The sequence below is a fragment of the Camelus dromedarius genome, chromosome 20 (genome assembly GCF_036321535.1).
Source record: "Camelus dromedarius isolate mCamDro1 chromosome 20, mCamDro1.pat, whole genome shotgun sequence".
Classification (NCBI taxonomy): Eukaryota; Metazoa; Chordata; class Mammalia; order Artiodactyla; family Camelidae; genus Camelus; species Camelus dromedarius.
In genome coordinates, this window is record NC_087455.1 from 31325237 (window position 1) to 31348451 (window position 23215).

General features: G+C 35.0%; 1 protein-coding gene across 12 annotated transcripts in view; it reads right to left on the minus strand.

The window, feature by feature from the left end:
- Positions 1 to 23215, minus strand: part of VPS13B (vacuolar protein sorting 13 homolog B) — a 626989-nt gene that overhangs the window by 590120 nt on the left and 13654 nt on the right. For all 12 annotated transcript variants that reach the window (XR_010377054.1, XM_064476933.1, XM_064476934.1 and 9 more), the window contains exon 3: positions 15551 to 15694. Coding sequence is in view for 11 of the 12 variants with exons in the window: in XM_064476933.1 (XP_064333003.1) it covers positions 15551 to 15694 (144 nt within the window). In the remaining variant the exon portion in view is untranslated. The remainder of the gene's footprint in view (positions 1 to 15550; positions 15695 to 23215) is intronic.

Here is a 23215-nt window from a genome sequence, read left to right on the forward strand (position 1 = left end):
CCTAAGTGATGGGGCTACTCATCTATCTGAGATTCAAGTTACTGAGTAACAGGAGCAGTTTCCCAGATGATGCAATCACTAGCCATGGCTCCTCTGCCTTCTTTTCACATTCATGGCCACCTAACCCAGGATACTGCCCGAGCCAGAGAACAATCAAACTATGCCATTTAACAGCACCACGTGTTAGGAAAAAATGGTTCTTTATTATTGTCTATGACATCCCTTTCCTTTGTCTCAGTAGGTATATATCATATTGCCAAGCTCTCCTCCCCTGTTTTCAAACCATTGGATTGAAGTGGTTAGACTCACTGCTAGATTTGGAAGATGAAATAGTCCGAAATTAAGGGAGGAAAGATCAAAACTATACAGAGATATTCTGACCTAAACCACATCCTACCATCTAATATTTAGAAAAATTCACTGAGGGAATTGGATGCATCAACAGATTAATAAAACTGTATTTTGTTTCCATATATATACATATACAATATATACATATACACACACACTTCCCTCAACAAGGAATACTTGAGTGTTTTTTTTAAGTATCTGTTAGAAAGTAAATAGTACAAATAGACAGTACCCTTATCCTGGTAACATTACTTACCTACTTGAGGAACAATACTTATATGCATAAAAAAGTTAAGAGCAATTTAAATTAGCCATCAATAACAAGTGTCACAAAGAAACGAAAGTAGAATTTTTGAGCACTTATATGTGCCAGGCCTCAAGTATTTTAAGGAAATATTTTAGGGCTTAAGAGGTTCCAATGTCAAAAAGATAGAAGTAACAATGCTGGGATGAACACTCAGATATGTCTGACAGAAAAGCCCCTCCCATTACTACTAAACTTGAAAGACAGGAAAGCAGGGGAAAAGGGAATAAAGAAGAATGGCAGGGAGGGAGAGGGAAAAGACACAGAGAAAAAAGTTTTTATTTATGGCACTTCCAATGTGTCATGAGCTACTACTGACATTACATTCACATCTCTTAATTCTCTTAACAACCCTATGAAGTACACTATTCCCCATACAAGAGCATCCCCATTTAAAGATGAAGACACAAAGGCATAAAGAGATTAAGTAATTCGAAATCACACCGCTACTAAATGGCACAATCCTAATTACACTGTTCTACTGCCTCCCTATAAGAAAAGGCCAACTAAACAGTGTAGTACTAAGCGCCATATATTCTGAAAGAGAGATCACAGGGAGATAGATTAGTCAGGAAAACATCACAAAGGACAGAAGGTTTGAAAAGACTGTGCCCTGCAGGAAAAAAAAAAAAAAAAAAGGAGAGGCTGAACAAAAATAAGTAGGAAAAAAGAAAGCACTTGTCTTATTGAAAATAAAATAACTAGTCCAATTTAGGTAAAGTAGAGCAATGAAATACTGGGCTGTAAAAAGAAGCTAAAGCAAACGGTCTCTAACATGACTATCAGGCCAAGAATTGTAAGCTTTATTCTACATATCAAGCCAATGAAACCTATAAGCAGGGATTAACAAGCTGAAGTACTTCATTCAGGAAGAAGAATCTTCCAGTTATGTGACAAAAAGTAAAAAAAAGAGATACTAACAATTGAAAGGTTATTATACAAAGTTAGAAATTAAATGTTGAAGGAAGTAGCCATGAGAATTTTTTTTAAATGCTAGCACCTCAAACTCAACGTTAAAACAAAATTCAAACTCTGAAACAGATTCTGTTCCTTTCCCCAACCCCTACTTTCAAAAAAAAAAAAAAATACTGTCCTTACACCCCAATTCAGTCGATGTCACTACCGTAGTCTCAGTCTCCTAAGACTCTATTATATCTGCTCTAACTTTGCAAAATGATGCTATAATGAGCTTTGAAAATTTCAGGAGAGAGAGAGATGCTTGACCGTGAATTGTATAGGATAGACTCTAAGCTCCAGACTACCCAAAAATAACCAATTGACTTTTTAAATCTAATTTTTAAAGTAAAACAGCAGATGCAATTTTAGATATGTGGCATCTCCAGTGAAGGCACATCACACCAATCATATTTGTCCACAAGGGAACTGAACATTTACTTGTAAAGATAAAAACAGCAATCGGAGTTAGATAAGATTTGGGCCTCATCCAAACACAAGTGATATTTTAAGTAACTAGATTTCCAATTTAAAGAAAAGATAAGGATTTATGCTTCTAAAAAATATGGAAGACTAGATAACTGGAAACACTGGGGGGTGGGGTGGGGGTGGGCGCTGATGCTAACAATAAAGGAAAAAAAGGAAAATTTTACCCCAGCTCAAGATGCAAAACCTGGCAAAAGCAAGTGAGCAATAAAGAGGACTGAAACTGGTCCATGTAAGGCAGGGAGACCATCACCAGGCCCAACACTTGGAATCAGTAACGTAATAAAACTCCCAACTCTTCAAGGAGGCTGAAGAAAGCTGCTGCCAACTGCTGTCTAAAACTTCGTATGAAGCTGCATGGCAAAGGAGTCAGAAGGAAACAAACCTTGCAAATAAGAATTGAGACAAGTAACTCTATATCACCCCATATCAATACTGCAGGAGCCCTGAACTGCCAAAGTAAGAACCGGTTCTAGACTAGAGATCAGAGGAAGGAACTGTACAACTACTAGACAAGAAAGGATGAGCAAAACAAGGGGCTGAGAAAGAGAAAAGATGGTGAAATAAAGACAGTGACCCTCCTATTCAAAAAAATTTTACAAATCACTATGCTTTGCCAACATAACAAAACAAATAAATGAAATTCAGTCACAATAAAATTAATTGCCTAGAACATGCTTAAAAGATTTTAAAGTAAACATATTAGGATCCTCACAGAGAAATACAAATGAATGAATACCAACATACACACATATGATACGTAAAGACAGTGGGAAGAGTGCCCCTCCTTCAGCATTATGATTTATTATAGAATTATTAAAATTTAAACAAACAAAAATGAAACAAACAAAAAAAAAGAATCCAGAAACAGATCCAGATAGATATGAGTACCTGGAACATGACATAGGTGGCATTATAAATCAATGGGAAAGAGAGACCATTTAAATACTACAGAAAGAACTGGTTAGCCATATTCCTGCCTCATACTAGACATGAAAACAAACACACAAACAAAAATACAAATACATACATACATATATATATTCTAATAATTTAATTTCTAATCTAAATCTATCTCTAAATTTTCCAAATTGATTCTATTTATTTAAGGACTCAAATTATTTGTGTATTACTTAAAGTATCTGGTAATTTAACACTAAATAAAAATTTACCTTTCTCAATCATCTATTTCAACATAAATATAACAAATATGTATACATAATAACTTACTGTGCACTTGTAAAATATCAACTCCTCAACATATGTCTGTTGACATAGAGCTCATATATGGCTTTCTTAATTTTTAGTAACTACCAACATATAAATTCCTTTTAGAATAATCAATCTAGAAATGGCAATATATGTTTTATTATTTTATACTTTTAATTTTAATGAAATTAAATGTCAATTTTAAAATGATCATATACTTTAAAAGAGGATAGACAAACTTTTCCTCTAAAGAGCCAGAAAATAAATATTTTACGTTTGTAAAACCATACAGACTCTGTCCCAGTGACTCAATTCTGCCATTGGCCACTATAACACGAAAACAGCCATAGACAGGGATTGCAATGAATCTGTATAGTGCACCTAAGGTAGTATGGTTATTTTAATAATGCTAATTCATCCAAACCATGAACATGGTATATCTTTCCACTTATGTCATCTTCAATTTCATTCATCAATGTCTTTACAGTTTTCAGAGTACAACACTTTTACCTCTTGGTTTTATTTCTGCATACTTTATTCTTTTTGATGTGACTGTAAATAGACTTGTTTTATTCATTTCTCTGATAGTTTGTTATTAGTCTACAGAAACAAAACATATTTCTGTATATTAATTCTGTACCCTGCAACTTTACCAAATTCATTTATTAGTTCTACTAATTGTTTGCTGGAGTATTTAGGATTCTTTATATTTAGCATCTTGTCACCTGCAAACAGTGTCAGTTTTATTTTTTCCTTTCCTATTTGGATTCCTTTTACCTCTTTTTCTTGTCTGATTGCTGTGGCTAGGACTTCCAATACTATGTTGAATAAAAGTGGTGAGAGTGGGCATCCTTATCTTGTTCCTGACCTTTGAGGAAATACTTTCACCATTAAGAATGATGTTTCCTGGGGGTACATCATAAAAGGCCTTCATTATGTTGAGGTATGCTCCCTCTATACCCATTTTGCTGAGCCCTTTTATCATACTTTTATCATTAATGGACACTGAATTCTGTCAAAAGTGTCTTCTCCTTCCATTAAGATGATCATATGATTTTTATTATACAATTTGTTAATGTGATGTATCACACTGATGGACTTGTGAATATCAAACCATCTTTACATCCCTGGGAAAAGTCCTACTTGGTCATGGTGCATGATCCTTTTAATGTATTGCTGAATTCAGCTGGCCAATATTTTGCTGGGGATTTTTGCATCTATGTTCATCGGTGATACTGACACAAAAGTTTTTGCACGTATGGTGTCTTTCAATGCGATCTCTATCAAAATACCATAGAATTTTTCACAGAAGTAGAACAAATAATTCTAAAATTTGTATTGACACACAAAAAACTTTGAATAGCCAAGACAATCCTGAGGCAGAATATAAAATTCAGATTGAAAGACAAATTGAAAAAAAATATCTCTGACCTATGTCAGAGAGTGTGTTGCCTATGTTTTCTTCTAAGAGTTTTATGGTATCAGATCTTACATCTAAGTCTTTCATTCATTTTGAGTTTATTTTTCTGTCTGATGAGAGAAAGCAGTCCAGTCTGATCTTTTTCCATGCAGCTGTCCAGTTTCCCAACACCATTTATTGAAGGAGTTGTCTTTTTCCCATTTTATATTCTTGCCTCCACTGTCATAGATTAATTGACTGTATTAGCATGGATTTATTTCTGGACTCTCTATCCTGTTCCAATGATCTATGTGTCTGTCTTTGATTACTGTATCTTTGCTGTATAGTTTGAAATAAGGGAATGTGATACCTCCAGCTTTACTCTTCTGTCTCAAGATTGTTTTGGTTATTCAAGGTCATTTCTACTGTTATCCCTTTAACTAATTTTAACAAAAGAATAAAGGTTTAATAAGAAAAAGGAAAGCAATTGTCAGTAAGAAAATAGGCTGAAGATTTTAGAGACTCAAAGGAGAAAAAAAATATGACATTTCTGGAAAGAAAGAATACATGTAATTGCTGCATATTATCAAAACAGAACATTCTAAACATATGCAAAACTAAAAGTTAAAAATTTGGCCAACATGATAAAGAAAATAAAACCTAAGAGTAATTTGGAAAAAAGATATATATAAGTATGGGGGGAAATCTGGATATAGCTTCTAATCACAGATAATTCCAAAAGAAGAGAAACCCAGGGAGCATTCAGTATATAAGAAGAAAAGAATACATTTCAAGATGAGTTTTCAGTAAAACAGAGTAGAACCTTCTCAATAGTACCATGAATATATCTCAGTAATACTACTGAAGCCAACTGAAGGTTTTAAAGAATTTTAAAGATTTTCAAGAACTAAAATAAAGGTTAAAAGAGTTAAACTATACACTACAATAATATTAGCAAATACAAAATTTTTAAATCCTTAAGTAGTCAGATTATAATGATTCATTTCACTTTAGGTATGAAAGGGACTTTGGCTGTAGAGCTATAGCATGAGTATGCTGCTAAAAAAGAAAAAAAAGGGGGGGGGGGCCTCAAGAGCCATAATGTTTACTGCACCTCTGTTTAAATAATAAACACTTATTTAGATTGTACTTGAAATCCCCTAACATATATTCTATACTTGAGCGTCCATCCATATTCACAGACACTTTAAACAATGGTTAAGAAAAGATCTAAATACCTTTAACTGTTATAAGATGCTAATATAGTCTCATCTATTAAAAAATTAAAATTTATGTACAATAAACTAATTTTTCAGAGCACATAGTTTTTCACAGTTTTAAGTTTGTCTCATTCTAAAATAAGAAAAGAATAATGATATTTTGTTTCTTAAAGGTATATCCAGTCTCTTACTAGCTCTTTTTTGATGCATACGAAAATCCTCTGTTAATCTGAACTACTTAATTGGACCCTAAATAAAACTCTTCCCTTTTTTCTTGGCATTGCACTTGCATTATAAATATTAGATAAATTGTATTTACAGTCAACAATAATATATCCTATCTACCCTAAAAAACAAATGCCACCAGAAATTAACACAATATTATAAACCAACTATACTTCGATTTTTAAAATTTTTAATAAAATAAAAATAAATAAAGCAAATGCCATTCAGAGGCAAATAATGGTTCTACTAAATAAGATACTAAAGTTGAGAAAGAGATCTAATTTGGAGAAAACTTTATTTTTAGACAAGTTGAGGCAAACAATAAGACAAGTCAGGAGAGCTAAACAGTGCAAAGCTGGAGGTATGAGTCTAGAATTCAAGAAGAGTTCAACAACTAAGGAGTACTGATGATCATCAGTACCTCTGTATATGCAGATGCACAAAATAACCATCAACAGCAAGCAAGAGGCACTCTTTGAAATCACTCCATCTTTGGACAATGTTGGCAAATTTAATTCTTTACCAGTAAGATAGCAAATCTGAATATTATAGTATTTATAATCATCTCAAACTAGAAAACCAAAAATTAAAATTAGGGCTACTAATGTATCACTACAGAACTCCGAATAGTTCAATTAGATTAATATTAAAAATCACATAAAACATAAGTAATCTAAAACTAAAATTAATAGGCAGAAATTATTATTTAGACTAGTAATGTCCAATTATAACTGACTACAGAAAACTCAGTTCAGCTATAGGCTCAGTAAAGTTTCTAAAGATCAGATATCCCAAGTTTCAAAAGGAAAATCAAGGTAAAATGAACCAATTTAAGAAAAAAGAAAATTAGCAGCATCTAACCATCAAGACAAAATTCAGAGAACTGCTGAATTTTATGGATTGAAAGAGAATCTATAGAGCTTGTGAACCAAACAGAAATAAAAAACTAGTAACATGTGGCATGTTATTACTTTAACAAAGACAGAACTTATACACAGAATATATAAAGAACTCTCAAAATTCAACACTGAGAAAATAAATAAATTAGAAAATGAACATAAGAACAGACACTTCACTGGACAAATAAGCATACAAAAAGATGCTCAAGATTATTTCCCACATGGAAAATGCCAATTAAAACCACAATGAGACATCACCATGTAGTTACCAGAATGGCTAAAATTAAAATACCAAATGCTAGTGAGGATACAGAGAAAACGGATCACTCATATACCTCTCATGGGAATGTACAGTGTGCAGAGCCACTCTGGAAATCTGTTGAGCAATCATGTTTAAAAATAAAAATGTAATTACCATAGGATCCAACAATAGTATCCTTAGGCATTTATCCCAGAGAAATGAAAACTTGTGTATGCATAGAAATTTGTACACAAATGTTTATAGTAGCTTTACTTGCAATACTGAAACATAGAAATTACTGAAAAGTTTTTCAGTGGATGAATAGTTAAGCAATCTGTGTTATATCCATACAGTAGAATACTACTCAGCAATTTTTAAAAAATCATTGATATACACACCAACTTGACTGAACCTCAAGGAACTTACGATAAGTGGAAAAAGCTACCCTCAAAATATTACATACTGAAGAATTCCATTCATATTTGTTATTCTTGAAATGAAATTATACAAAACATTAGCCTACCAAACTCAACAACACACTGAAAGGATCATATACCATAATCAAGTAGGATTTATCCCAGGGATGTAAGGATGATTCAATATCTGCAAATCAGTCAATGTAATACACCACATTAACCAAATGAAGAATAAAAAATCGTATGATCTACTCAATGGATACAGAAAAACCTTTTGACAAAATTCAACCTCCATTAATGATAAAATTGTTCAACAAATTGGGAATAGAGAGAGACCTCAACATAATAAAGGCCATATATGACAAGCCCACAGCTAACACCATATTTAATGGTGAAAAGCTGAAAGTATTTCCTCAAAGATCAGAAACAAGACAAGGATGCCCACTCTTGCCACTTTTACTCAACAAAGTATTAGGACTTCTAGCCCTAGCAATCAGATAAGAAAAAAAAAAAGAAGGAATCCAAATCGGAAAGGAAAAAAACTGTCCCTGTTTGCAGATGACATGATACTATATACAGAAAATCCTAAATATTCCATCAATAAACTATCAGAACTAATAAATTCAGTGAAGCTGCAGGATACAAAGTTAATATGCAGTAATGTTCTGTGTTCCTATCACCAGTCACAACAAACTATCAGAAACAGAAATGAAGAAAACAATCCCATTTATAACTGCAACAAAAAGAATAAAATATCTAGGAATAAATCTAACCAAAGAGGTAAAAGAATTGTACTCTGAAAACTGTAAGACACTGATCAAAGAAACTGAAGACTACACAAACAAATGGATAGATACATCACGCTCATGGACTAGAAGAATTATTATTATTAAAATGACGATACTATCCAAGGCAATCTACAGATTCAATGCAATCCCTATCAGAAGACAAATGGAATTTTTCACAGTTCTAGAACAAATAATTCTAAAATTTGTATGGAATGGAAACACAGAAGACTGCAAGTAGCCAAAACAATCCTGAGAAAGAAAAACAAAGCTAGTGGTATCACACTCCCTTCTTTCAAACTATACCACAAAGCTACTGTCATCAAACAGTGTGGTACTGGAACAAAAACAGCCACATAGATCAATGGACCAGAATACAGAGTCCAGAAATGAACCCACACTTACATGGTCAATTAATCTATGAAAAGAGAGGCAAGAATACACAATTGGGAAAAGACACCGTCTTTAATATATGGGGAAAACTGGACAGCTACATGAAAAAGAATCAAATTGGACTACTTACTCCCACACCATACAGAAAAATCAACTTAAAATGGATTAAAGACTTAAACGTAGACCTGAAACCATAAAACTTCTAGAAACAAACACAGGCAGTACACTCTTTGACATCAGTCTTAGCAATATTTTTTGGCTATGTCTCCTCAGAAAAGGGAACCAAACGCAAAAATAAACAAATGGGACTATGTCAAACTAAAAAGCTTTTGCACAGTGAAGGAAAACTACAAACAAAATGAAAAGGCAGCCTAATGAAATAGAAAAGATATTTGCAAGCAATATATCCAAAGAGGGGTTACCATCCAAAATAAACCAAGAACTTAACACAACTCAACATCAAAACAAATAACCCAATTAAAAAATACAGAGAGGACCTGAATTTTTCCACAGATGGCCAACAAACACAAGAAAAAATGCTCAACATCACTAATCATCAAGGAAATGAAAATGATCAAACCACAATGATGTATCACCTCACACCTACAAGAATGGCCACTATCAAAAAGACAACAAATAACAAGCATTGGTAAGGATGTGGAGAAAAGGAACCCTCATGCACTGCTGTTGGGAATGCAAGTTGGTACAGCCACCATGGAAAACAGTAAGGAGTTTCTTCAAAAAATTACCATATGATCCAGCAGTTCCACTCATAAGTATTTTTCCAAAGAAAAGTAAACACTAATTTGAAAAGATATATGCACCCCTACATTCACTGCAGCATTATTTACAATAGCCAAAATACGAAAGTCACCTACGTGTTCACAATAAATGGAGAAAATGTAGTATATATACATACAGACACACAGATACACACACACAAACACACACACAATGGAATATTACACAGCCATAAAAAAGAATGAAATCTTGCCATTTGCAACAATATAAACGGACCTAGAGGGCATTATGCTAAGTAAGTCAGAGAAAGGAAAATAGCTTATGATTTCACTTACATGTTGAATCTAAAAACAAAAAAATATATATAACAAAATTGAAAGAGACTCATAGATACAGAGAACAAACATGTGACTGGCAGAGGGGAGGAGTGAGGGAGGAAGAGTGAAGTAGGTGAGGTAGATTAAGAGGTACAAACTTCCAGTTATAAAATAAGTCAAAGAGATATAACATACAGCACAGGGAATATAGTCAGTAATATTGTAACAATTTTGTATGCTGACAGATGGTAACTTGACTTATCCTGTGATCCTTTTGTAATGTATAATATTGAATCACTATGTTGCCCACCCGAAACTAATATAATACTGCAAGTTAATTACACTTCAATTTTAAGAAATATTTAAATTTTTAAAAGAAAAATACATATGAAAATATAAATCTCACTGGTAAAGGTAAATATATAAATATAGTGAATCAATCACTTATAAAGCTATGAAGTGTAAAGGTTAAAAGACAAAAGTAGTTAAGAAAAACCAAGTACAATAATTAGTTGAGGGATACACGAGATAAAAATGTGTAATATGTGACATCAAAAACATGTGGCGGTGGTGGTAAAAACGCAGAGCTTTAGAATGCATTCAAAGGTATGTTGTTATCAATTTAAAATAGACTATCATAAACATATACTGTTACATATAAGCCTCACGGTGACCACAAAGCAAAAACCTCGAGTAGATATGCAAAAGACTGAGGAAGGATTCTAAGCAAACCACTAAGTCATCAAATCACAAAGGAAAAGAGAAAGAAGAAAGGAACAGAGAAGAACTACAAAACAGCCAGAAAACAAAATGGCACCAAGTATCTACCTATCAATCAACACTTCAAATGTAAATGCACTAACTTTTCCAATCACAAGAAATAGAGTGGTGAATGAATTAAAAACAAGACCTAACTATACATTGCCTACAAGAAACCCCTCAGATATAAGGACACACACAGACTGAAACAGAGGGATGGAAAAAGATATTCCGTGCAAGTGGAAACAAAAAAAGCTGGGATAGCTATACTATCAGACAAAATAGACTTTGAAACAAAGACTGTAATAAGAGAAAAAGGAGGGCATTACATAATGATAAGCAGGTCAATGCAACAAAAGGATGTAACATTTGTAAATATTTATGCACCCAACATAAAGGGGTTCCCTAGTGGGAATAAAGACACTACTCATAATTTATAGGGAACTCTGCTCCTCTTTTTTCACATATGGAATCTACAGACAGAATCTAGACTACCTTATCTGCTATTATCATCGTCACCGTCACTAACCTGGAGCAGTGCAAGTGAAAGAATCATTAATAGTACAATAAATTCCACAACCTTATCAGCAATTCTGAGCCCTACCCGAATTTCTGAAAAGATAGCTATCTTAGTCCATTTGGGCAGATAACAAAATACCACAGACTGGGTAGCTAATGAACAACAGAAATTTACTTCTCACAGTTCTGGAGGCTGCGAAGTCCAAAGCCAAGATGCCAACACAGTCGGGTGAGGGCCCTCTTTCTTGCTCACATCCAGTGCCTTTTCACTGTGTCTTTACCTGGCAGGAAGGGCTAGGATCTCTGGAGCCTCTTTAAAAGTCACTAATCCCATTTATGAGGTCTCCACTCACATGACTTAAGCATCTTTCAAAGGCCCCACCTCACAATACCATTATATTTGGGGGACAGGATTTCAACATATGAATTCTGAGGGGACATATTCAAACCACAGCAGCAGTTAACCAGATTAATCCAGCTTCATTTAAGAGAACTAAAGTGTTTTTTTTAAAGCCATGTAAATATTCTTAATAGCCTTACCAATACTTCCTCTAGCTTCCTATAGCGTTAACACATTAACAGTGCTCAAGATTCAAAGATAGGATATGATACTTCTCTATTCTATTAGCAACTATCTAAGCCAATAACCAATTTCCATAGCCCCAAAACATGAAAGGAAATGACAGTCAAGATTGCTCTGTAACCCCAAGCACTAACCAGGATTTAAAAGCACATACATTAACAAAAAGCTTAGTTCTTTATCTCAAGTTTTGAATGGAATTTTAAAGTTTTAGTTTAGGTTCAAAAGATTTTTTTAAATTTTTTTTTAATAACAAGCATTACTTCTAGAACAGCCTTACATATTATCATATTAAAAGATTCTGAAAGTCTACTTTATAGATGATACAAAGACCAGAATAGATAAGTACTTTAAAAATAAATTTATTACTCTCTTTAGGTTGAAGTTTTTTCCAAGACTTATTAACACTATGAGCAGAGAAAGCATATACAATCACAGATTAAAAGAAGTATGTAGCAAGTCTCATCGTATTTTACAGATGAGGCCCACAGAGGCTGAACAAGCAGGAATATACAAAAGGAGAGGAGCACATAGTTAAATGTAACTTTCTGGTAATGTTTTCATTCTTGGGCTGGGTGCTGGGTCCACAAGTATTAGATTAGATTAATGTGGACAAAAGTAGTTAAATAAAGTCAGACCTGGACCACTAGTGATAATGTGTCATGAATCAAAATCTGTGTCTCAAGCCCAGAAAAGAAAAAGACAGACAAATCTGCAGGATCTCAAGGTAGCCATGACTGACACAGATGTCTCTTAGAGTAAATAGCAAATAGTTAATATTTCCTAAGTAAAATAACAATATATTAAAATAATTCACAGTGAACATCAAGGTGACTTCATTTTGCCACACAACTTGGTCACCTTCACATCAAAAATAATTTCTATAATTAAAAATGATTACAAAGACACGTGAAGGCAGTATAACTATTATCACAAGAGTCACAATCATTATAAATGTTTTTTAAAAATCACAAACTAGTTAGTTTGTACTAAATTACAAACTAATTTTTTTTAACAAACTACGAACTAATTTTTACAAATTACAAACTAGGCATGCCTTCTTATCAAAGGCATTTAGCAATACTGGTTTTTTGTAATGATCTTTTCTGAATAAACCTCAGATTTCTAGCTTTAGAATTATATTACATTCTCATACATTAATAGTACTATTTTTAACAGATTCAGATCCATAACTGTAAAACACCTCTTCATTTAACCTACCATCCCACACTAACTTTACTTAGAAATTAAGACTTCTTCATTGTGAATCTATAATAATTCAAAGTAATATAAATATGGGCTTACTGAGTTTTACTAGTACATGTGTAATTTGTAAACATAATTTCCTACTATACTAATCAAAGCTTAAAATAGGAAAATAAACTTCTTAAAAATGTTTCATCTATAATGTTTTTACTGAAAAATTAATTCCGATCACTAGCATAAACTCAAGTTATTACTCTCCAGGGGTGTATACTGCTCAATAATTTGTCCAAATGTCAACTGTAATTTTCAAAAATCCTTTCTACCTCAAAATTTTAAACATCTGTAAAAAATACTTGTTTTGAGAGTGGTTTACACTCATGACACTTGACCTTTTGCTGTACACACCACAAAACTCAAGTCTCAAATACCATGCAAGCAGGAAACCTGATCATTCCTGCAGTAGCCATCTGCATGGTCCAATATCAAATATTAGTTCTAGGTTACACTGTCATGTGTTACAAATCTTTTTCTGCAGCCTCTATAATTAGTTGTAATTTGCCTCTTTTAAAATGTGTTTCTTATGGGACATCTGGCCTTGAAATTTCCACCTTCCCACTGAAAAAATACTTAGTGTCTGGATTTTTTTTTTTTTCCTCTTAATATGGAGTACTGCATGGGTGGTATAACCAAGTGCAGACTTTTTAAAAAAAAATTAAATTCCAAGAACAGATGATGATTAAGAACCAGTCAAGTATTACTAAATATAAATGTAAAATAAAACTTTTCTTGCACTATAACTATCTACAGATTCCTGGATCAATTTCCCAAATATTTAAAGGTCACAAAGTAAATTTTAACGAGAATATAGCACGGGTCCACTTACTTTCAAGAGCTACAATATTTCAGTTAAATTGGATAATAAAGGTTTGTAATTAGAGATTTCACAAAAGTAAAAAAAAGATTTGAGCCCAGTGGGTTCGTATGACACTCAAAGGATCTACTGATAACAGGAAATTATTTTAACAATTCACTAATAACCTTAACTAATTTCACAGAGATTAAAATTTAATAATACTCATCAATTCACTTGGTTCTAGAAACTTTTCCTTAAAACTTAAAGTTAAATATGGGCTAAGGAAAAAGTAATAAAAATGAAAGACAGAGATACTACTTTTCTACAAGATAAAAGTGGAAAAATTTATCACAATATGCTGCTATTTGCTTCTTAAATCAGAAAATTTTTGGTAGAAACTCCTTAAAATCAGTATCATACCTAATAAAAAACACTGAAAAGAAACATGGGCCAGAGAAGAAGTCAGTCAGAAAAAAACAGTTTCTGATGACAAAACTTCAAAGACAATGAAAAGTAGTACGAAGGCAAACTGAACATATTTTCATCTTCTCAACAAATGACTTGAAAAATTTTCATCTCATTAAGAAATGCCATGTAAATAAAAAGTATACAAGTTCTTTGCAAAAATCCAAAAAAGTTCACCTAAAAATTGGACTCTATCATGCTCCATTTCTAGTAGTTATAGGTAATAAGTAATATACATAATTCCTATCATCAGATTAAGTAAAATTAGTATGGAAATAACCTTTAGAATATTTTATCCAAATTAAAGAAAATCCTTTTAGGGAACCCTCCTACATTGTTGGTGGGAATGTAAATTGGTGCAGCCACTATGGAAAACAGTATGATGTTCCTTAAAAAACTAAAAATAGAGTAACCATATGATCCAGCAACCCCACTCCTAGGCATATATCCAGAGAAAACTCTAATTTGAAAAGATACATGCACCCCAATGTTCATAGCAGCACTATTTACAATAGCCAAGACATGGAAGCAACCTAAATGTCCACTGACAGATGAATAAAAACATGGTTTTTGTACACATACACATACACACACACACACACACAAATGGAATACTACTCAGCCATAAAAAATAATAAACTGCCATTTGCAGCAACATGGATGGACCTAGAGGTTATCACACTAAGTGAAGTCAGACAAAAAAGACAAATACCATATATCACTTACATTTGGAATCTTAAAATATGATACAAGTGAACTTATTTACAAACCAGAAACAGACTCACAGATATAAAAAACAAACAGTTACCAAAGGGGAAAGTCGGGGAGGGGTAAAGTAGGAGTTTGGGATTAGCAGATACAAACTACTATAAACAAAATAGACAAACAATAAGGTTCTACTATGCATAGCACAGGGAACTATATTCCTATCTTATAATAACGTATAATGGAAAAGAATATGAAGAAGAATATACGTATGTACAACCGAATCACTTTGCTGTATACCAGAAACTAATACAACATTGTAAATCAACCATGCTTCAATAAAAAAATCTTTTTAAAAGAAAACCTTTTTCCAATTAATTATGTTACTTTAATAGGTATGTAATAAAAAGTGTATTAGCTAAGATTTGTTTATGTTGACATACTCCAAAAGTTAAAGAAATATCAACTACTAATAACTATCAAAACTGGTTAACATAAATAACTAGGTTCAATACTTTCTTACCTGTATTCCATCTTTAAGTTTCAAAATGCATTCCATTGTATTGATGGTAATTACCACTGGTTCTGAACCCAGTTTTGTCCATGGTACATGGATCCTCAGTTCATGTATATGTCCACTTAAAAAAGTGAATGGTAATTTCAATTCCTTAAAACACAAAATATTAAATAAAATTTAGTAAGTGCTTAATATATTTTTCATTCTAACATCTAAATAACTTTCTGAAAACAGAAAACTTCCAACATAAAAACACTCTGGGAATTACTGTTCACCAAACAATATCAAATAACTTGCTAAACTACAGTTAATGATAAACTACAAAAACTTACTGTGCAAATTACATTTAATAAACTACTTAACCTGTCTAGGCTTCCATTTTTTATCTTGCTAAATAGAAATAATACACAATACTTGGTATATAATAATGGCTCATACATGGTACTGGTGGTGGTAGTAACAGTAGTAGACTGCAACAGTAACTGAGATAATTGAATGGTATACAGTTTTAAATCACCACTTAAAAAAATGTATTCAAAATGTTTTTTAAACTAACAGAATAGGAGAGACGGAGAAGATGGCGGAGTAGAAGGACGCTCGCAGGTCACCCTCTCCCACAAATACACCAAGACCCACATCTACAGACCCACTCAGCCAACCAGAGCACCTGCGGAACTCCGACAGAACATAGCCCTCTTCAAAAGATAAAGACGCCAAAAATCTGGTAGGAGAAAAGGAAAAAAGAAAGAACAAAAGGCAAAGCAGCGCGGTCCCGCGGGGAGGGAGCGGCAAAGGAGGACTGGCGCTCGCTCGCTGGGTCTCCCCTCTCCAACTGAGAGGCCAGCGGGACGGAGGGGGAGCCTCCGAGGCTCGGATCTGTACAGAGCAGCCCTTGACTAAGAGAACTAAGTTAAACGGGCACAGAGCGTCCCCCTGACACCCAGCCTGAGACGCGGGCCGGCAGCCGCGGGCAGGGCCAGGCTGCACAAGCCGGGCGGAGGACGGAAGTGGCTGCACGGAGGCAGCCCCAGGGGATCGCAAGGGGCTGCGCACCGTGGCTGTGGGTGCACAGGGCAGAACAACCTGGGCCCTCCATAAAACAGCAAGGTTGATGTGCTCTCGGGGGAAGGGTGCACACCCCCATCTCTGAAAACCCGCGGAAAGTTTTCGGGGGAAGAGAGGCGGGGCTCAGGCACAGCCGCCATATCCTCCGCGCTGAGCACTCAGGCGGGGGCGGGGGCGAAACCTGCATCCGCACAGAAGGGCTTAGCAGCCTCAAAGGCCAGCCTGAGACTGGCCTGCAGCCCGGGGCAGATAGGATCCTTCCATCCTGGTCCCTCAGAGAACTTGCTCCACAAAGACAAACAAGGAACTGGGTTTTTGCTCGGAGCAGGGACAGGGCTGTCCCTCGGTCTTCCCCGAGCCCACCTGCGGAGCGCCGACCAGGGCGGAGCGCGCAGCCGCACAGAGCAGTGGAACTACTACCGGCGACGCAGGTAGAGGGAGAGCGGCCCCTCCGCCTTTCGGGCAGGAACACAGCCCCTGACCGAGGTGCTGGGAGGGGGCATGACCCGCCCTCCTACCTGGCCAGTCTGCGGCATCTGACTGCGGCATCCGGAGGGGCAGCGACCCGCCCGCCCACAGCAGAGAGCTGCACCTGACCCAGTGTTAGAAGGAGGCGCAATCTGCTTGCCGACAGGTGCTGGGAGCAGCACAGAAGAGGGCGCCAACGGAGGGCCTCTGAAAACAGCAAGCTGAGCTTCCAAAACAGGACGAAGACAGAAAGACTTCACATTAAAAGCACACAGATTCCAGGAGAACACCGACAAACCCCCCCCCTTTTTTTTTAAATCTGTTTTTACCTGTTCTATTTTCTATTACTCTCTTAATCTTTACTTCTTAATTCATTTCTATTTCTCTTGGGTTTTGATGTCCTGCTATTGATTAGACACAGGTTTCAAATACATCTATTCATCTCCCCCCCCCTTTTTTTGTAAAGGTTTTAAAAGGACGTCTCAACCCGATTAATACTCTGCTTCAACTCACTCTTCTATTATTCATTATACACTGTTTTCAAACCCTCTTTCTCCCTTCTTTTAAAATTCTTTCTCTCTCTCTCTTATTTTTTTTTCTTTTTTTCCTAAGTTCTATTCCTAAATAGGCATCAGATAGATAAAATCCTTAAGGACCAAAATAAACAACTGATACTCCATAAACCACAGTGAAAAGAGTTATGAGCAAGATGAAGAAGCAGAAAAACCTTTCCCAATTAAAAGAACAAGAGAAATCCCCTGAAAGAAAGATCAACGAAATAGACATCGATAGCCTACTAGATCAAGATTTCAAAAAAGGAGTGATCGAATTGCTGAAGGAATTAAAAGAGATAGTGTTTAGAGATATAAAATATGTCAAAAATGAAATTGAAGCTATAAAGAAGAGCCAAGTAGAATGGGTAAACTCATTGACAGAGATGAGGAATGATCTAATAGCTGTGCAAAGCCGACTAGATAATGCAGAGGAACGAATTAGTGATCTAGAAGACAGGGCAATAGAAAGCACCCATTCAGAAGAACTACAAGAGAAGCAAATAAAAAATAATGAAAATAGCATAAGGGACCTATGGGATAATATAAAGCATCCCAATCTTCGCATAATAGGGGTCCCAGAAGGAGAAGAAAGATCAAAGGGGATTGAAAAGGTTTTTGAAGAAATCATGACTGAAAACTTCCCAAACTTAAAGAAGGAATCAGATATCCAAGTACAGGAAGCTCAGAGGGTCCCAAACAGGAAGAACCCAAATAGACCCACACCAAGACATATCATAATCAAGATGGCCAGAGTCAAGGATAAAGAAATGACTCTAAAGGAGCAAGAGAAAAGCAAAGAGTAAGTTACAAGGGAACCCCCATAAGGCTCTCAGCTGACTTCTCTACACAAACACTACAGGCCAGAAGGGAGTGGCAAGATATATTCAAAGCCCTGAATGAAAAAAAGATGCAGCCTAGGATCCTTTATCCAGCAAGGCTATCCTTGAGGATAGAAGGAGAAATAAAGAGTTTCACAGACAAAAAAAAGCTGCAGGAGTTTAGCAACACTAAACCCATGCTAAAAGAAATATTGAAAGGACTATTCTAAATAGAAAAGCAGCAGGATGCTACAGAAATGAGAAACACACAACTGGAAAGGTGATAACTCATGAATTACAAATAAAGTAAACATGAAATTATAAAAGAAGACATACAAATCACTGAGAGTGGGAGAGGGAGGCAGGGAAATATAGAATATTTTTTTCTTTCTTTCTTAAATTTTTTTAACAGTAGGATGGGTTTGAGATCATGTTACTATCAGTTTAATAAAAACAGTTATAGTAATGGGTTGACAGATTTACAAAAAAAGGGTAACCACAAGCCAAAAATTTACAAAGGAGTCACAAAAATTAAATAAAATCCATGATAATACAAAGGAAAATTACCAAACCACAAAAGGAAGAAGAAAGGAACAAAGAGGATATACCAATTCAACTTCAAAGATAAGTTCAAAACGGCAATAAACACACATCTATCATTAATTACTGTAAATGTTAATGGACTAAATGCTCCAGTCAAAAGACACAGAGTGGCAGACTGGATAATAAAGCAAGAACCTTCAATATGCTGCACACAAGAGACCCACTTTAGGGAGAAGGACACATATAGATTGAGAGTGAAAGGATGGAAAAGGATATTCCATGCAAATGGAAAAGCCAAAAAAGCAGGTGTTGCAGTACCGATTTCAGACAAAATAGACTTTAAAACAAAGGCCATAAAGAAAGATAAAGAAGGACATTTTATAATGATTAAAGGAGTGATACAAGATGAGGATATTACACTCGTTAATATATATGCACCCAATATAGGAGCACCTAAGTACATGCAAGAATTACTAACAGAGATAAAGGGGGATATTGATGGGAATACAATCATAGTCGGAGTATTAACACTGCATTAACATCACTAGACAGATCTTCCAGACAGAAAATAAACAAGGCAACAGAGAAATTAAATACTACAATAGAAAAACTAGATTTGGTGGATATTTTCAGAGCATTACACCCCCAAAAAATAGGATATACATTCTTTTCAAGTGCACATGGAACATTTTCCAGGATCGATCATGTACTTGGGAACAAAAGAAACCTCAACAATTTTAAGAAGATAGAAATTATCTCAAGCATCTTTACTGACCACAATGCCATGAAACTGGAAATCAACAACAGAGAAACAAAGGAGAAAAAAAGGAAAGCATGGAGATTAAACAATATGTTATTGAAAAAACAATGGATCAATGAGGAAATCAAAGCTGAAATTAAAAAATACCTTGAGACAAATGATAATGAAAGCACAACCACTCAAAACCTATGGGACACAGCAAAGGCAGTGCTAAGAGGGAATTTTGTAGCGATACAGGCCTTCCTCAAAAAAGAAGAACAATCTCAAATAAACAATTTAACCCACCACCTGAATGAATTAGAAAAAGAAGAACAAAAAGCAGCAGAAGGAAGGAAATAATGAAGATCAGAGAGGAATTAAATACAATAGAGATTAACAAGACCATAGAAAAAATCAACCAAACCAAAAGCTGGTTTTTTGAAAAAGTAAATAAAATCGACAAATCTCTGGCCAAACTCACAAAGAAGAAAAAAGAGAGAGCACAAATTAGCAAAATAAGAAAGGAAAATGGAGAAATTACAACAAACAAAATAGAAATACAGAATATCATACGAGAATATTATGAAAAACTATATGGAACCAAACTGGATAACCTAGAGGAGATGGACAAGTTTCTGGAAGCATACTGTCCACCAAAACTGAATCAAGAAGAATCTGAACACTTCAACAATCCGATCACTAGAAAGGAAATAGAAATAGCAATTAAAAACCTCCCTACAAATAAAAGTCCAGGACCGGATGGCTTCACCGGGGAATTCTACCAAACATACAAAGAAGAACTCATACCAGTCCTTCTCAAACTCTTCCAGACGATTGAAAAGGAGGGAATACTCCCAAACTCATTCTATGAAGCCACCATCACCCTGATACCAAAACCAGGCAAAGACACTACAAAAAAAGAGAATTATAGGCCAATATCACTGATGAACATAGACGCCAAAATCCTCACCAAAATTTTAGCAAACAGAATCCAACAACACATAAAAAAAAATTATACATCATGACTAAGTGGGGTTCATCCCAGGGACACAAGGCTGGTTCAACATACGCAAATCAATCAGTGTAATACATCACATCAACAAGAGAAAGGACAAAAACCACATGATCATCTCAATCGATGCAGAAAAAGCATTTTGTAAAATTCAACACCCATTTATGGTAAAAACTCTCGCCAAAGTGGGTATAGAGGGAACATATCTCAACATAATAAAAGCTATATATGACAAACCTACAGCCAGCATAGTACTCAATGGTGAAAAACTCAAAAGCGTCCCACTAAAATCTGGGACAAGACAAGGATGCCCACTATCACCACTCCTATTCAACATAGTCCTGGAAGTCCTAGCCACAGCAGTCAGGCAAGAGAAAGAAATAAAAGGGATCCAAATTGGAAAAGAAGAGGTAAAAGTGTCATTATATGCTGATGACATGTTACTATATATAGAAAACCCTAAAAGGTCCACACAAAAGCTACTAGAGCTCATTGAAGAATTCAGCAAGGTAGCAGGTTACAAAATTAACGTTCAAAAATCAGTTGCATTTCTTTACACTAACGATAAATCAACAGAAGAAGAAAGTAAAGAATCAATCCCCTTTAAAATAGCACCCAAAGTAATAAAATATCTGGGAATAAATCTAACCAAGGAGGTGAAAGAATTACACACAGAAAACTATAAACCATTGATGAAGGAAATTAAAGAAGACTTTAAAAAATGGAAAGATATTCCATGCTCTTGGATTGGAAGAATCAATATTGTTAAAATGGTCACAATGCCCAAGGCAATCTACAGATTTAATGCAATCCCTATCCAATTACCCAGGACATATTTCACAGAACTAGAAAAAATCATAATAAAATTCATATGGAACCATCAAAGACCTAGAATTGCCAAAGCATTACTGAAGAGAAAGAAAGAGGCTGGAGGAATAACTCTCCCAGACTTCAGACAATACTATAGAGCTACAGTCATCAAGACAGCATGGTATTGGTACCAAAACAGACATATAGACCAATGGAAAAGAATAGAGAGACCAGAAATGAACCCACAAACTTCTGGTCAACTCATCTTTGACAAAGGAGGCAAGAATATACATTGGAATAAAGACAGTCTCTTCAGCAAATGGTGTTGGGAAAACTGGACAGCAGCATGTAAAACAATGAAGCTAGAACACTCCCTTACACCATACACAAAAATCAACTCAAAATGGATCAAAGACTTAAACATAAGACAAGATACAATAAACTTCCTAGAGGAAAACATAGGCAAAACATTATATGACATACATTTAAAAAATTTTCTCCTAGAAGAAATAAAAGCAAGAATAAACAAATGGGACCTAATGAAACTTACAAGCTTCTGCACAGCAAAGGAAACCATAAGTAAAACAAGAAGAAAACCTACGGAATGGGAGAAAATTTTTGCAAGTGAAACCGACAAAGGCTTGATCTCCAGAATATATAAGCAGCTCATACGACTCAATAAGAAAAAAATAAACAACCCAATCCAAAAATGGGCAGAAGACCTAAACAAGCAATTCTCCAAGGAAGACATACAAATGATCAAAAAGCACATGAAAAAATGCTCAATATCACTAATTATCAGAGAAATGCAAATCAAAACTACAATGAGGTATCACCTCACACCAGTCAGAATGGCCATCATTCAAAAATCCACAAATGACAAATGCTGGAGAGGCTGTGGAGAAAGGGGAACCCTCCTACACTGCTGGTGGGAATGCAGTTTGGTGCAGCCACTATGGAAAACAGTGTGGAGATTCCTCAAAAGACTAGGAATAGACTTACCATATGACCCAGGAATCCCACTCCTGGGCTTGTATCCAGAAGGAAATCTACTTCAGGATGACACCTGCACCCCAATGTTCATAGCAGCACTATTTACAATAGCCAAAACATGGAAACAGCCTAAATGTCCATCAACAGGTGACTGGATAAAGAAGAGGTGGTATATTTATACAATGGAATACTACTCAGCCATAAAAACCGACAACATAATGCCATTTGCAGCAACATGGATGCTCCTGGAGAATGTCATTCTAAGTGAAGTAAGCCAGAAAGAGAAAGAAAAATACCATATGAGATCGTTCATATGTGGAATCTAAAAAACAAAAACAAAAACAAACAAACAAAGAAAAACAAAGCATAAATAAAGGACAGAAATAGACTCACAGACAGAGAATACAGACTTGTGGTTACCAGAGGGGGTGGAGGGTGGAAGGGATAGACTGGGATTTCAAAATTGTAGAATAGACTACACTGTATAGCACAGGGAAATATACATAAAATGTTATGATAACTCACAGAGAAAAAAATGTGACAATGAGTGTGTATATGTCCATGAATAACTGAAAAATTGTGCTGAACACTGGAATTTGACACAACATTGTAAAATGATTATAAATCAATAAAAAATGTTAAAAAAAAAAAACTAACAGAATAGGATTT